Source organism: Gavia stellata, chromosome 2 (assembly GCF_030936135.1).
Source record: "Gavia stellata isolate bGavSte3 chromosome 2, bGavSte3.hap2, whole genome shotgun sequence".
In the NCBI taxonomy this organism is placed as follows: Eukaryota; Metazoa; Chordata; class Aves; order Gaviiformes; family Gaviidae; genus Gavia; species Gavia stellata.
The window spans coordinates 5,418,378-5,435,559 of record NC_082595.1 but is presented as its reverse complement, the minus strand read 5'-3'; the positions used below and the strand labels follow the sequence as shown (position 1 = coordinate 5,435,559).

Genomic DNA, 17,182 nt, shown 5'->3' with positions numbered 1-17,182 from the left:
CGTACTGCTTTGGGGTACTGTCATCATCTGAGCCCGTGTATTGTCAGGTCTTTGCATCATATTTTATTTTGTGGTTGGAAAGGGCTGTGCACAACGGGGTTGTAGTCCATCTCATGTTTAGTGTGATGTTCAGAAGTCAAACTTAAATATGAATATAGTAATAAGGAACACGTAAACTTGAAGGCCAGATTCGCTTCCTTGGTTTATGGGAGGTTATATAAATGCCCACAGGTGCCGAAGAAGTGTGAAAAAAGTGAAACCTGTCCTTTAAATATGGAGTTTTTCATGTTCTCAGCTACACAAATATATTGGAAATAGAGCCAAAAAAAATCACTGTAGTATGTTATCAACTACCACGGTGATATTCTTTGCTATTGCAGCTGCGTGTTTGGTGGCTGTGCACAGTACGTCTGTAGAAACAGAGGGAAGACAGGGAAACGTGATATTTTTCACTAAAATGTATGTATGTGTCAAGTAAGGCTACAGGTCTGCCTTCGAGTCTGTAAAGCATCCATTTCACTTGCCGGTACCTGGCCATTTACAAATGGTAAACTTGGTAAACCATTGCAGCACCACATGCTCTTATTTTGGAAAAGCTGCTGATATATTTGCTTTTTACGCCACTTCATTTTGCCTGCACCTGTCCTATTCAGGTTTTTTCCCTCATCATTTTTTGATCTGAAATGATATGTTTATATACATATATATCTCTCTCAAATAGGAAAGCAGGTATGTAAAGCATAGGTTATGAATAGTAAAATTATGAATCACCGTAAAATTAGTCAGCTTTTTTTAGTCCTCAAAGCCTTTGATTTCTTGAAAGTACTGTAAAAAGGTGCATATGCCATTATCATTACATGCTGGTTTTCTGCATTTCATAAATAAGCAAGAGAGGAGATTGCTTTAGAACCAGGACAATGTTATATTTCTTTGTATACATTTCTGTATAAAGAGATTAAGCATATGAATGAAACAGGTGAAGCAAATAAGCTACCGCATCCATGGGAGAAAATGGGCAAAATCTATTCTGAGTCATAGTTGAAGCAGTTGAAATAAAATAGAGCTACAGTTGCTCTCCCAAGATAACTGGGAGTTTGCTCTGCAACTCGCACGAGAGGCAAAAGATGGTGAGCGTGTGCTGGATGAGGTGGATTCCCTACAGGCACGGAAAAGTAGGACCAGCCAATAGAGAAGTGTTAAAACAATCCGCAAGGAAAAAAGAGGAATGTTTAGAACATGACTTACGCAACTGAGCAAATAATAAAATATAAAATACTTTTCAGAGTCATTCTGCAAATCTCAGCAGGGAATGGTCCTTTTATTGTTTTAAAAAAGGTCATAGCTGAAGAGGTGATAGCGTAGTGCCAAAGCATTCAGGGACTTTCTCCAAAGGTGTTCAGCAGCTGCTCAGCTGTGTAACTGCAATATGCAAGCACTATTGGAAAATGAAGTCAGGTATTTAAAAAGAGAATAAAATAAAATGGAAGAACTCCTGAGTTCTTCGCTTGGGAGACTTCCAGAGACAAGGAGCTGCAGGATACACTTACTACAGGGAGCAGTGCCAGGGTAGTAAGAGAAAGAGGGAGCAGACACAAAAGCTACATGGGAGAGGTGAAGCTGGTTCTGGAAAGATTGATGTGAATGACCAAGAGGTACAAAGTGAAATGTTTCTTTGTGTCCATCTGGTAGTGGAAAAACTCAAAGAAGCTTTTTAACTCTTAAGAAGGATGTACCAGTACCAATGGCATGAAATTTCACATAGAATTGCCAGTTACTATGCACAAGCCCCTAATCTTGTACTGTGCAGTGCTTTTTTTTTCTTTTTTTTTTCCTCCTTAATTTAATAAGTGTCCTTATTCAGGAATAGAATTGATTTTTATAGGACAAAAAAAAAAAATCACAAAGTCCTTAAGTGAAAATTTTAGTAGACATTAAAAGATTTTGTTAAAATGTAAATGTCCCATTAGAGTGAACATCTTTAATTATTAAAAGACAATAAAAATGAACACATGCTAATATCATAATCATCTGGAAAATCTACAGCCTTGGTCCTGAGTACGAACGTGCGTGCAAGGTCCCCTTAGCCCTATGCACTTCCAGGCACAGGAGCTTACAGGCAAATCCCAGCAAAAAAATGGGAGTCTCCGTCCTTAGTGGGAACAAGATGCCGTCCCCCGTCCCCGTGTCACAAATGCCTTTCGCCCCTCTCTGGCTCTGATGAGGAAAGTCCTTGTTAGTCAGTCGGTCTGTTCCTGTCTTAAAGATTCGGAGCTACTATGGTGTGATGGAAAAAAAATCACTCCATTAGGGGGAAAAAGAAGTTTCCGCCTTTGTTGTCATTTGTGAGGACTCTGAGTATGAATGGGGTTTGAAGAAAGGAGATGCAGGGCTGACCCTTGGCTTTTATAGCCAGAAAATCCTCATTCCTCTTCCAAGTGACACTGCAAGGCTTTCCGTTTTGAAAGCCTAAAAGGAAAAATGGTGTTTAATCCTCATGAGGGTGAGGGAGGGGACGAAGAAAGAAAACTTGAGCTCTCCTCCTCCTTCCCCCCTCCTTATCTTGGTCTGAATCTCTTGGAGAGAACTCAATTTGGTGAAATAACTCATTTGGAATATCAATTAGCCATCAAAGCGACGTCCCGGACTTACCGAGCTGTCAGGAGGCTTGTCACTGCCACATGCAAGCCTTCAGAAGTTACATCTGAGAAGGGAAGATGTTGTTAGAAATCTTTCCCTGTATGACACACTGTCTCTATTCCTTGCTAAAACAACTCTTAATTAGTTCTTCTTTTTCTTCTTCCTCTTTTTTTTTTTTATTTTTTTTAAAATATGCAGCACCAGGGAAAAATTGGAGTTAAATTTAATGTTGGAACTGATGACATCTCTATTGAAGAGATCAACGCAATCATTAATGATGGAAAATACCATGTAGTACGTTTCACAAGAAGTGGTGGCAATGCCACGTTACAGGTGGACAACTGGCCAGTTATCGAACGTTACCCAGCAGGTAAGGGCTTACACAAACGCTCGTGAGTGAGAGGGTGGGGGATGCGTGGAGTTCGGCTCGTTTTGCTTCTCTTCTAATACAATGTCAGCTCCTTCACAGTAGCTAATTAAGTAGTTAAAGAGTCCTGAGCATAGCACAGTTTATGATGATGGCATTTCCTAAGTGAGTTAAAAGCACAAATTCAGGTTATTACTGGAAGTGGAAAAATACAGTTATAAAGGCATGAAATAGTGGTTTTGTTTCTTGTTTTCATTTGGTTTTATTGGATTATTGTTTTAGGGGGGAAAAAAAGGCTTTGACAAAAGCTACGCAGTAAAGTGACTTCCAAATCAATCTCCAAGTTACGGGGTAAAACATTTACTGAGGAAAAGTTTGTCTGTGTTCTTTTAATTACAAGTTGTTATTAACGCAGTCTGAAGCTTATGAATTTAGCAGAAGTGTTCCGACAGGCAGAAATCAAAAGGTGTACCAGTTGCTCGTTGTACAACCAACCAACCAAATTAAGATGCCTTAACTTAAAATGCAAACTACGGGATATACTTACCCAAGTGATGCTGGTTACTTGAACAGGACCGCTCGTGGGAGTGTCAAGTTGCCTTGATCGGGGCCATATTTAATTTTATGTAAATGTCACGCACTGAAGATTGCTATGTTACTAATTTTATTCGTTTTTGAAGGCAACAGGTTTTTCAGATACGCAATCCCTTTCTTATTGAATAGGACTACTGAACCGTTAATGGTAACTTCCAAATCTGTATGTTATCTGTTAACAGTTGGTATGTGTGTTTATATTATTAAACAAAAGGCAGCAAATCCAGAGATGTAAGCGAAAGGTATTCTGGTTTGCGTATTCGCTATTACATAAATGATAGCTCTGATTTATCTGTTTAAAAGCAGGAAATTCTTCATTTTGGGGGTGGAGTGGGATGGGAGGGTGTGTTTCAGCCAGCCCCTGTACTAATTATTAGTATATACGGTTTGGGTTTTTTTAGTTGGTGTTTGAGTTGCAGTCCAGCTGTTCACCTGACTTTGTAAAAAATAAAAATAATAAAAAAGAAATTCCACAGGTGAAATATCACCCTTCGTATAATTCCTTGGAACTTATTTAGAATTAAAAAAAAAAAAAGAAACTATGCATCGCAAATGAAATTATGTATAGCAGGAGTTGTTAAAAAATCCTGTGTGCTAATGCGTTATGAATGAGTGGCAGTTCTGGCAGTTAGAAACGATTAATGGCTTTGGGTTAGATGCATCTCTGAGAGGGGATAAACTCTTGAGGGAAAGGGGGATACGGAATGAAATACGTCCTGTGATCTTTCAGATATTCCTGTTTCCCCCTTACCCTCCTTGTTTTCTCACTTCTGCAGTGTTTGGTAAGTGGTAGCTGAAATAAGATGGTGGAAGCTGGGGAGGTGCGTGTCTTAGTTTGTGTTCAAGACCTATGTAGCAGAATGGGGAAAAAAAAAATAGGTTTGGGTTGGTTTGTTTTTGTTTTGTTTCTTTTGTGGTTTTTTCCTAAATGATGAGCATGAAAATATCTTTGATTTTCTTCTCTGTTCTGTTTCTTCATGAGAATACAAAGTGGCTACAACAAGGATGAGCGGCAGTTGAGTTTGGAAGATAAGGGCACACAGAATTTGTTTATACTGAACATAGATCAATTTAGAAAATAGAGTGATTTCCTTGTGAGGGGATTAGTGGAGTGGAAGGAGGTAGGATGTTTTCTTTGAAAAAGGAAAACAAAACATTAGAGCTTCCAGAGCTTCTTTTAGCAATCCATGCACAAGCTGCATTCAGAGGCGTTTTCAGTTGCTTCATCAGCCAAGGTACGGAATCCCTTGGCTTGCTTTATTGCTGGACCTTCCGAGACTGCTGCTGGCCTTTAATTTTCTTTGCCTCTCCCACAGTAATATTTTACGGCTCCTGTATGCATCACTTCTGAAATCCATCCTCCCCCTTTTCACCTTCTACCTCTTCTCCCTTCTCAGCATGAGAGCACCTGGCCATACCTTCCTCTGACGTTTCCATGCTGCTCCATCAGGTTTGGCACTCTTCATTTAACCCCTTTTTAAACACTAGTTTCTTCACAGACTGGTATTGAGGCACCTTTCGGAAAAGACACAGGCTTGTCCTGAAGATTGTGCTGCCTTTAAGCAAAGTTGATACTGCTCTGAAGTTATTAATGGCACCATGTCCAAAGCTACCACTGTCATTCCAGTTCTAAAAGTAGCATTTCTAAAAGTGACATCTTAAAGATATCAGACAACACAGTTTGGCAAGTGCTGCTGCGTCCAGTTTCGATGTGCTTCTGCTGTTGCTGCTGTAGGGACTGACAGTGGTACCTGGCGGTGCTGGTTAACCAGCTAACTTGCTCTTGGCCCGTGTTTTGGATGGAGGACATGTTGCAGTTGTACAACGTGGGCCGAATTTGATCCCGTTTGCATGAGTGGGGGCTTATTAGCTTTCATTTCAGTGCTGGAAAGAATATTCTTTTCTGTTTTGTGCCTGTTTTCTGAATTGTTTCTTTCTGCGTGATTTCTTAATGCGCCTGCACCACTGTACATAAGCACAGACTTACCTCTTTTCTGGGTTTTTTAAAATTAAGAATAGAAACAAGATTAGCAGCTTAATTAGGAAGTTTGCTATTCTTAAACACGCTGGATTTCCTTTTTTAAAAAGTAAAATAATATTAAAAAGAAATCAGTTGGTTGCCTAAAGCATACCAACTGATCAATTCTCCTTTCTTTACAAGGAAAGGTTATGCTCTGAATTACCCTTCCGGTTGGAGTGTCTGACTACAAGACATTGCTTGTTTGTGATCGGCGTCTTAAAATATTGGGTGAAGATTTTCTGAGAGGAGTTTCTGGTCAGAGGCTCAGGATTTTCCAGTTTCGTTCATACAGCCTTCATACAGCCCCATCTAACCGCTGTGGATAACGGCACCCAATGCCCAGTAACAGTCGGTTTTGCATCGCTTGCTAGGAGGATGCTGTGGGCACCCCTGTAGATACTCAAAGCGAGCATCTTTTCAAAAAGAGCTGTGGCCCCGACTGCCACAAGTCCATGCGGGGTTTGTAGGGAGTCTGAACTCAGTCCTGGGTCTCAGGAGCTGCCCAGAGTTTTAGTGCCCTTGCAAAGGGTTTTCTAGCTGGTGTAGCACACATGGTTCTCTAATACCACTTTATGCGCGGTCAGAGAGGTAGACACCTTGCAAAAAGTATCGTATGGCCATGCTCCATAGGGCTTCCGCAGGTGCTTTGTGTGTTTTGTCCTAGAGCTGCATAAAATGCCGAAATGACCCGGGAAGATGAGTAGGATCTAGCATGTTTCTCTTGCACATCATTCTCCATCCCACTAGGCGCGAGCGTTATGTTTTCTCTGGGCCAGTGCACCTTCAGTTTGTATCTGAGTGGATGTGAAATGAGAGCGCTGTGAAAGAAAAAGAGGTGGGGGTGGCCAGTGGTAGAGGATGCTGATCCTTGTAAAGGTGGCTGGTTGTTGGTTTGGAGTATAGTGGGGAAAAATGTGTCTTAGTCCAAGACAAATGTGAAAATTTCAGTGTTCTGAAATGGCTGGATGGTTTTCAGAAACAGAGGTTTAGATTTAGTTACGTATGTTCTTCCAGACTCCCATCAAAATAATAATTTTTTTACTCCAAAGTTTCTCTCTTGCCATTTCTCTGAGCGCAACGCTAGGGCTAGGAGGATGCACGCTTCACTTTCTGCCCTTTATTAAATGTTTGTCCTGTTTTCCCACTTCCTCGCTGTGTCCGTGGCCCTATGACTGAGAATGGCATATTGTAGTTTTTTGATAGCTGGCGAAGACGCTCAGATCTGTATTGGATTTGTACATTCCATCTTTCTTGACTCAATTCAATGTTACGTCTCTCTTTACTGAATGGTTATCATCCCTCTGCACCTTCCCAAAGAACTTCAATATTTCACCTTGGCCCCTTTTTCAGATAGCGATTTCCCATTAACTTATCTGGATGCAGCCTAATTTCCGCTCATATTAAACAGGAATGAGAAAACTGCTGACTGTGCAGTCAAGAGTTCCTAATCAATCGACTAACCCCATTTTCCACGCAAATCCTTTCTACTCCTTATGGCTTATCTTGCCTGCTTCACAACTTCCTTTTAATTGCCCTTCCCGACTGGCTGGCTGCTGTTGTGGCGATGGGGCTGCACCATAGTAGCAACTCCAGCTACTACCGTGAACAGGCTACTCTTGTAACTTCAGTTAGGTAATGGTTCTGCACTGGAATGGAGATTTGCTAAGAATGCATTTATGATAGGAAACCAAAGCACTTGTTAATTTGGGTCAAACTGAACTAACAATTATGGCCAAAGGAAAAACAAAGTAATAGGAAAATGGTTTTAGTAATGTCAAAATATTAATCTCAGTATTTTCTAAATAAAGTGTTCTGATTTTTCATGTCAAGATTGCCTAGTGTTTATGGGGGATTTAGGTAATCTGAGAACAAAGCATTTCATTTAATTTGAAACAACCTTTTCTTCCTTACCTGAAAGAAAATCTGTTTCAAATCGTATCAAATGGGGAAAAAAAAAATAACCTTTCTCGCAGCAGTGCTCATAACCATATCTATTTAACAAGAAAAACAATTTCCTCAATTTTCTTATTTTCCTTCCTTAGCAGTGAAGGGTGTGCATTTTGCCAGTCTGGGAAAGTATATTGGAACAAGCTAGGTGACTTTCTAAAGCCACAGTAATCACCGTTTATTGTGAAGGATTTTCTGAACCACTTTTCTGTGAATACCTCTACACTTTCTGCAGTCAACGGGAGTTTGCCCAATGCCGATTCCTTTAAAAAACACGGCACAACCAATCATTTTACCAACGGGAGACTACTCTTCAGGACTTTCATCGTAAATTGGGCTGATGCAGAATTTTCTGGATATAAGATGATCTATTAGATAGTGGCCAACTGGTTTCAAAGCTGTTCAAGCTGCTGGGAATACTCAGCAGTTCCTGGGACCCTGCAGCGGTCTGGAAAATACGGTCTGATTTAGGCAGATATCTAAAATGAAGCCTTCCCAGCTATCCCTGGATCTCTGGTCAGCCTTAGAAAAGCGTGACTTAGTTGCAGGTGTCCTCACGTACCCTGTGGTTCAGCAGACATGGTCAGGGATGTGTCCAACAGACCTAGATCTGACAGCACAAGCCTCTCGTGCACGTTGTTCGCACAGAAGAGTGTCCAAAACACTGCCAGACTACTGGAACAGATGGATCTCTGTGACTGGGGAGTATAAATTACGATCAAGCATACACACCAAAGAAGAACCTGTGTGAGTCCATGTCTGTTGGCAGAAGACCAAACCGCAGGCTGACGTTATGGTTAGTGCCAAGTACCTCTGCAATATGGCAATTGGCAGCTGAAGCTCTTAGGACTTTGGTGTAATATGGAGTAATTCTGTTCTGGGTTTTGATTTTGTTTTTTTGCTTTATCACATAAGGTTAAACAGCTGAGAGCACACATTTTGTCTTAGGGACTTTCTCTGGCTCCGTGGGCTAAAGGTTCTTATTGCAGAACAACCAAGGGCTGGGGGAAAGGGGCATCTCATTTAAATGCTTCACTTGGCGCCTGTATTCTGGAAAATAGACAAGGCGTCTGCCATCTTTTCGTGGGATACACCTGACTTGAACATAAATACTTAGAGTCAGCTATTACTATGTATCCTGTTTAGGGTAAGTGCTATCCATTTGTCTTGGTTTTGTGTGTTCAGATTGACCATAGAATTAAGAGGAGACATTTGGGTCAGTACATTTGTTTCTCTGGAATGCATTAGTATTTCCCAAGCTGTCCATGCAGGTGCCTAACACGCATACCATTGACTTCAAAATACCTTCCAAATTCAAGCCCCTACAGCCGCTTCTGAAGAGAATCAAAGATCTGTTTTTCAGGCATAAGTGTGGTGGCCACGAGAGATCTCTAATTCTTTCACAAACGTATCTTTGAATGGTCTAATAAAATGGACAGGCAGCCTGTTATCACCACACCCACGCAAAATTATAATGGTCAAGGGGAGGTTGGAGCCTAACGAGTAAATGGTCATCCAGTATTTGCCTTGCCTTGCATTTGCCATAGGGTAGTTTTTCAAACCTCCCTGGCCACTGCTGTTAGGACACGGGACTTTTGGGGTGTTTTCCACGCCAAAATAATATAAGCCTTCTGACTCCTATCTATTTATTTGTCCAGCAATACATCGTCTTTACCTTTTTTCTGACTTGCTTCCTTCTTCTGGCTAAAAGAACCCATCTTGGTTCTCTCTCACGTGCTTTCCTTTGCTATGGTCAGAGTTTTGACACTCCTACAGTCAGATACGTCACCTTGATAAGTCAATCCCCATGGTGGACGTAGAGGATGTGAAGAACGCCCTCCTCTGAGGACCTGCAAAGCTTGCAAACTTGGAGCAGTCTCTCATTACTTGGGTGGGGGCAACGCTCCCAAAGACAAAATGAAGACCACCTTTCTGCCCAGGAGGGAAGTGCAAGGGAAAAGACTTAAGTTTTGTTCACAGCGATTAAGCTTCTGTGAAACAGATACTGCCCGATGTCTCCTGTTTTGTACGTTTGTATGCTGTGAGAAACTAGCAGTGCCAATGAAACAAGGACATCTCATAATACTTTACTTCCCTGGGAGATAACAGTGTTTGGAAAGAACAGGAGGACTTCTCAGGAACCTCTCCCTCTGGGAATATGTAGAAGATGAATTACATGGTGCAAGCGAACACTTTATGTCTAAATTTTTGGCATATGTATAAAATCAGGCTATAGATGTGGGTCTAAAATATTTAGTCCATGGAATTAGTAAGAGGAGAAAGGGAAAAATACCAGCGAATCAGTAGTTCCTTGGTTACCAAGTAATGTCTCACCCTCCGTCATCAGTGTTCTTTATGGCCTTTCACGTGTCCACGGAGTCACGCCTCCCTGGGGTTCTGTTTATGCTGAGGTCTCTGTCTGGGAATGTCTGCTGGTAACTATTATAGTTAAACCTACTCTGGTTTGATAGGAGATAATGGGGCATAAATATGAATGAGTTAACATACTTTTTTTTTTCCCCCCTGGATTTGCACAAAGTCTTTGTCAAAAAGTTCCATATGTGAAAATATTCGGGAAGAAATTGCATAACCCTGGTGGTAAAGGCAAAGGTCTTTCATGGATCAGACCCTGGCGTAGGGAGAACAGAGGCACGGATTCCCACCTAATGAAAATCAACAGAGTAAATCCATCAATTTTTCAATTGAAATATGATAATTTAAACCTTAAGTTGTATATTCATTAAGACTTTTTTAAAATAATAAAAAAAAGTTAGAAACAACACATACTGGCTGTACTAGAGAAGATTTCAAGATGATTGACAAAGATTAGTGAGTGAAGAATTAAAAAAACCAATGTATGCTTCCTTTGACAGGCAATGAAAAAACAAATTAAAAATAAAAAGTATTTAAAGAACAACAAAAAGATATTTTAAAACAGAAGCATTTAAAACCCGAATTTTTACATTTCTAAAATTTTAAAATGGAAAATGTAGTCTTTTATGCAATTTATTTGCATTTTTTCTGGAGTGAGAGATTTTGTAAAATCTTCATTAGCTTAAACAACTTTTTAATCTTATGTAATGATGGAAGTATTTTTTCATTCTTGTCCTAAAGTTAAAAAATCAACTTGCTCTGTTGAACAGACATCATAACAGTAAAAGAAAAGTTGATACATCAAAGATAAAGCATACAGGTAAGATAAACTGATTTTTTATAGAAAATGTTTTGAATTAATTGCACTGGCTCAAGACAAAGGTCTAATGCTGTAGACAGCTCATGTATAGCCTTTCTTTTGATGCTTTTTTGTTTTAAATTCATCCTTCAAAAGCACATGTGGCTGGAAATGGACAATATGGAGAAGACTAGGACCTCGTGTAAAGACGTATGAAGACATTAATGCTGAAAGTCACCTCCACTGATGCATTCTAAGATCTTATTTTCCCTTTTCATGCATCAAAACCCGATGGGTCAATATCGTTCTGCAGCTGATTAATATACCCATTGAATGTCTTTCCTCATGAACTCTCTCTCATAATATCCCAGTTTACTGCAAAAAACAGTGACTGGTCCTACATCTTAAGTGTGTGACCTGCACTTTGTAGTATAAGCTTTAGTGTCACTTCTGTTAACTCAGGAGGGCCCAGTTCCTCTTGGCTGATTATCTGCAGCCTCTTCAGGGTTACCAGGATGTCAAGGGTTATGTCATCTGCAGATTTCGTTGTGTGGTCGACATTTTATATGGAGATCAGTGAAGAAAATACCAAAGATGATTGGTCCCAGAACTTTCTTAGGAGTTCCACCCTGGTCGTTTTCCTGTGGGAAAACCATTGATTTTTCTTACATACCTGCAGTGGCCTCAGTGGTAGCTCCCATGGCATAGTCCAACACAGTTTCGGAATTCGCCATGATATTCATCTTGTTAACTTGACATAGAACTCGGCATTTAGTTTATTATACTTGCTTGACTTAAGCACACATAGATCTTCCAGCCATTCAACTAGATGGCATCAGGTCTGCAAAATACCTGGAGAGCTTCGATAGGTCTGACTGACCTGCTATCTCTTGAGGATTTTTTAGTTTTCAGATATAGGGGATATAGTGGGGAACAATGAAGGCTAGAATATGATACAGTTGGCACATTGGCAGGTGTGAATGAGACCAGGAATGACTGTTTAGCATCTGTGTGAACGTGAAGAAGCTGAAGAAGACACCTTAATAAAGTGAAAGTATTGGGGAGAAGGAGACTTCAATACACTACCTGGTTCCTGGAAGGGGCTTGCATCCTGGGAAGATGAGCACCTTGAGCGTGACGTAAAACAAGCAGCCCTTGTATTCAGAAGCTTGTCAGTAGATACAGAAGTAGGATATCAGGCTGTGGTCTCTACACGAGACAGAGGAGAGAGGAAGGAGGAGAAGAAATATTCCTCGTTCAATGCTATCCCTTGTCTTTTTTATTCAGCTCTTCACTGTACGATTTTTATACTCCTCTATATTTTCTGCAGTTAATCAATGATTTGCTACATGGCATCATATCAAATGCTTTACTGAAATCCAGATAAATTAGATATACTTAATTTCCTTCATCTAGAAAATCAGTTAACTTATCAAATACAGCTATTAGATTAATCTAACATGATTTGGTAAAGTTTTGCATTTTATCTCATTTTCCAATCACTTCCATGTCTCTAATTCTTGCTTTTTGAATGTGTTCTAAAGCACCGTGTATGGCTAAGGTCAGACTAAACAGTTTGACTGGATAGCTTTTTTCCCATTCTCTTATAAAGCTATGACATATTCTGTTCTCTAATACAAGAAGTAGCATGTCCTGTTGGATAGCTCTTTTTAAAAACTCCTGGTTTTCAGCTCTGGGACAGAGATCATCTTCCTTGCCTTCTGACCCCACCAGTTCATTGAGAAATGCGTAGGTTGCTTTCTTCTGAGCTGTGGGGATCTACATTTTCATAGACACATTCCTGTTAGTCAATACAGTCTGCTCCCTTGGATCGTCATCAACCTTACTAAAAAGTGACTCTCTTTCTTTCTGTGATCTCTTTTTGTTTATAGCACTTGAGAACCTCTGGCTTTTAAACTTATTTTACTTTCTCTGAAAGGCCCTTTTAGCTTGAGTTTTGGCAACCTTACTTGTACATTTGTTTCTGTTTCTAATTCTGAAAGTCACTGCTTTCTTTGCTGAGCAAGTCTTTTACCGCCTATAATGTAGTCTGCGATAGTGTAGTTACTCAGCCTAGTAGGTCTCCCCTCGTATGGTTTTAACCTTGCAAAGGGCAAGTCCAAATATTTATTTATTTATTTATTTATTATGCTTTTCCCTAAGGAATTTCCAAGTGTCCTTCCTGTCTGAGTCCAGCCCCTCAGACTGATTACACAATCTGGTTTCCTTCACATTATCAGATTTTGTTCTTTTGAAATCAAGAAACTGATTTACAGATTTATTTTTAGTTGTCCTTGTATTAATTTGAGTCAACTCATGATCACTCAATCAAAAAATGTTTCCTACAATTAACTTTTCTAGGCTGTTTTTGTTATTTATCCAAAGCGAAGGTAAAATAGCATTGGTTTTTGTCCGTTGCAACTGGACAAAATCTTCAATGAGTGTTATAGGAAATTGATATCTACCTGTATTCATACAATTATGTCCAGTTATAATATGAATAAAAGAAGCCATTATAGCAGTATGTGAAATAATGGCATAGAGAATTTAAAAATAAGACAAGGAAATCTGTGAAACTCACTTCAGCAAGGTCTCTGGAGTATAGTAAGATGCAAGAAACCAATTTAACAGGAATCAAAATAGATTAAAAATTAATCTTAGTTACTGAGCCACAAACCAGCAGTTAAGTGATGGAAGTAACTAGGCCAGCATGCTGCCTCACGTTTGCCAGCCTGTAACCGCACAACTCGTTTCTTGCATCTATTTCTGTTTCATACAGCTCTGACTACTCTTTGGCTATGATTAAATGTATTTTTCAGCATGTATCTAGGTCTCACTTTCAGTATAATTTTATTTTTCATGTGCAATATTGATGCTAACAAGAACAGTGATTTATTTTCCCATTCTCTTTGGGTGAAACTCTGTTACAGCTTATCCAAAGTCAATGAAATATTTTTTTTTAAAAAAAAAAAGCACTCCTGGCCTTTGAGAGATTATGAAATTGCTCTATCTTGCTGTCTTCTTTAAATAAAGAGCCTAGGTGATACCCAAACAAGACACTACAGTAAGTCTCTTTTCAAAAAGTGGTTACAGTCAGTCTCTTTTCAAAAAGTGGTTTCAGTAAAGTTTCCCAAATCAGCTTTTTAATTTGACAGCTTATCAGGTTTTTCTGTCAGATAATGCTATATAATAACACTTCTCTAAGTCTGCAGGCAGATTTTCTTTTTTCCTTTATTTTTCATCTTGGATATCCTGGTGAAACACAAAGGCTCATGCCTTCTTAGACTTGATAGATCCTGTAATTAAATTCAGATCTTGATAAAATGTGTGGCATGGTTGTCATTACTTGATCACAGAAGGTGTAACACCTTTCAGTTAAATACAGCAAGATGGCACAATGCATCTAGTTTAGAAGGAGAAAGAAAATGTCAAATGAGCAGTGATTCAGAAAAAGGTGTTCTAAAATCCTGAAAGAATCGGGTATCGGCTCTTCTTGCATCTTGTGGCAAAGGATGGTGCCCATACCTGCTTACCATAATTAGGCACAGGGTGATACAGAAATGGAATTTCTGAAGAAGACCACAAGCTGTGGGGATTCAAGTCAGAGGAAGAAAGTAGGAGTGAAAAACAGATCTCGGAACAAGTCGTGGCAAATCCATCACAGCTGGTCCCATTCACCTCTCTTTTCAGGAAGGCCATTATCTATTAACAATCCCGGTAAAAGCTAGATCACAAAAGATTAAACATTGCCAGTATGTAGCGATTCTTTTGCACACTTTTATTTGGCTCGACGTATGTTTTCCATGTTACCTGCGGTATCACAACTTATCTAATGTAGTAGGATAAGTTCAAAGTGGAGGATTAACGTGTTGTTGGTTAAAAAGAAAACGATTTGATCAAATTCTTTACCAAGGAATTTTAGCTACTCAGTAGCTTTTTTAACAGTACAATGCTGATATCTGTGATAGAATCAATTTCTTAAAAGATATTTCTCACTCTTCTTTTCTTTCCCAGTGGCAGGACCATGTTGTCAATGTGGAACCCCAGATTCCTCTATTTCTTTTTCCTTTCAGCTTGCCCTCTAGTCGGTTCACAGCTGCCTCGTTCAAGACTACACAGGACTTTATGTAACGTGTCACTCACTAAGCCAAACCAATATCCACTGACTTCAGTAAAATCGCTTTTGTGTACTACTTAAGTGGATAAGCCTTGGTATGGGTGTGATTGTGCCCCTTGCTTTAGGTGCCTTGCTTGATGGGCGTAGACATGCGTTTGCTCCAAGGGTGGTATCAAAGCTCCCGGTGGCTGATAGAGCATGCAAGAGAAGAGTTTGATAGTGTACTTCTGCCGTGTGTTCCTTCTGCTGTGCAGTTTGTTTCCATTAGCTTCCGGGGCAACCCTGAAGTCAGTCTGAAATGGGAGCCTTTCTCAGGACAGAACAAATCAATGTGGTGTTGAGCCTTCCAACCAGACAATCTATCACATGGAAAACAAAATTAATTTCTCTGCAGTGCTATTGTGGTTTAGGTGCTCTTGGAAGATCAGGCATTTTTTTATTTGGGGCACGTTTGTGCACGTGTCCCCACATATATTTTCCTGGTGTTGCGAGGTGTGACAGCAGAATAGTGCTTTATGTCTTCAGGATAAGAACTTCCATTAAACTAAGGAATTCGGAAGCAGTCACTATAATTCATACTGCAGCAGGGAAAACGGCAACCTGCTCTGTCCTATATATATTTTCAAGAGACTGAACCGCGTTAACCAGGTATCCACGAGGACGCAAATCCTTGCTGTCTTGAACGTATGAGGATGTACCTGCTTTAGACATTGTGCCGTGTGAACACAGGAGAGAAGACGTGCACCCGTCTCTTCACCCTGCAGTGCAGTTAGCTTTCTGCAGTCTTAAGCCCTGTTGGTTAAAGTAAGAAAACATCTTGAAACTGCAGCGTCTGCACTTGCAAAATAACTTTTTCTTTAATACTTTGGATTTATGATTAATGGCAAGTCGGTTGTAACCAATTCTGCAGGACTGTTGCATTATATTGTGCATTTAAAAGCAAGTTCAGAGTGTTCAAAGAGTTACCTTGACCCTAGCAAGGTGTAGCTACACCAGAGGGTCTTTTTTGCAGTCTAGCCTACCTGCCAGAAAAAGGCTGAAAAACTTGTATGATTTATATAACCTAGAACCCTTATGAGCTTCACAAGAGTCAGATTCTGTAGTATACACAATTTCAAATGGATTTGAAGCAGAAATTGAACATCCATCACTGTATCAGAAGCACAAATCGTTGTGAACGACATCCTGATTTCAACTCCTTACAAGCAGAAGTAAACTGAATTAAAGGCAGTGAGATTATGCTTTTACAAAGTGGTTTAACTGAGATCTGAACGGTTTCTTTTCCTCAGTGTACTGTTTCTAAGGAGTTAAATGGCCTTTCTGGTGCAGCATCAAGTTTAGTGTACATGAAAAAACTGAATGAGACACAATGTTGTCAGGGTTAAGTACATATATAAAGACAATTTTGATTTTCCTGTTTTACAGAATTGATGGGCATTAATAGTCTACTGGTTTAAAATTTTAAAATTACAGTTGCACAATAGGGAGAGAAGAATAAATACGCCCCTTTCAAAAGAATGAATGGCACTAGAAGTTTAACTGTAGCTGGGTATAGGGCTAAATCTTGAAAACACACTCTCATTTTAAATTGTCTCACAGCAATTTTCAACCAAAGGATTCTTGAGCATCTCACTTTAGGGCCCTAGTCCTGTAGTTGTCTCTCATGCACATTCATGTGTGGTTTTGTCTGAACTAAAATGCAAACTCAGACTGAAGACAGTGCTATGGTCGCACCGTCAATTCCAAAAAGCTGTGGTAGGATAAGGTACGCGTGAAGGATTTGGACAGAGAAGTTTCAGGCTCGGTTTCAGGGTTCCTTCTGCCCTTTTTAACTTCTCTGATGCTCGCAGGTATCCTGTGTGTATAAATCATCCTTTATGAGCCAAATTAGCATCCGTAGAGGTGCAGCACTGCAGTGTTCGGTGTTGCAGTGACTTTGGGGACCCTGCATATCACAGCTACACGTCTCATTGCCAGTCCCAAAGCTGACGGATACTCTTCACAAAAGTGATGAGCAGCGAATATAGTTAATTTTTCATTAGTCAGCTTGAGCTAATAAAACTCAATATTGCATACAACAAATAGTTATCAGTGAGGAGCATTCACTGACTGGACGTATGTCCAGGGGGGTTCTGTACTGGGCTCGAAAGATTATCTAACACTTTTATAAGTGGCCTGGAAGTCTGTATAAAGTCATTGCTGATGATGTGTGACTCTTACCAAGACAAAAAAAAGTGGTAAATAATAGCGAGGGCAGGGCAAACGTGGTGTGTGAACACGATCGCTTGGGAAGTCAGGAGGATTTAAAGAAAGTTGTAGAAAGCACTG

At 39.9% G+C, this 17,182-nt stretch overlaps 1 protein-coding gene across 25 annotated transcripts in view; it reads left to right on the top strand.

Annotated features, from left to right (window-relative positions):
- The window catches only part of NRXN1 (neurexin 1), a 740,438-nt gene that overhangs the window by 610,536 nt on the left and 112,720 nt on the right, over window positions 1–17,182 (top strand). For all 25 annotated transcript variants that reach the window (XM_059835686.1, XM_059835685.1, XM_059835683.1 and 22 more), the window contains one exon: window positions 2,836–3,007. In XM_059835686.1, coding sequence (XP_059691669.1) covers window positions 2,836–3,007 — 172 coding nt within the window. The remainder of the gene's footprint in view (window positions 1–2,835; window positions 3,008–17,182) is intronic.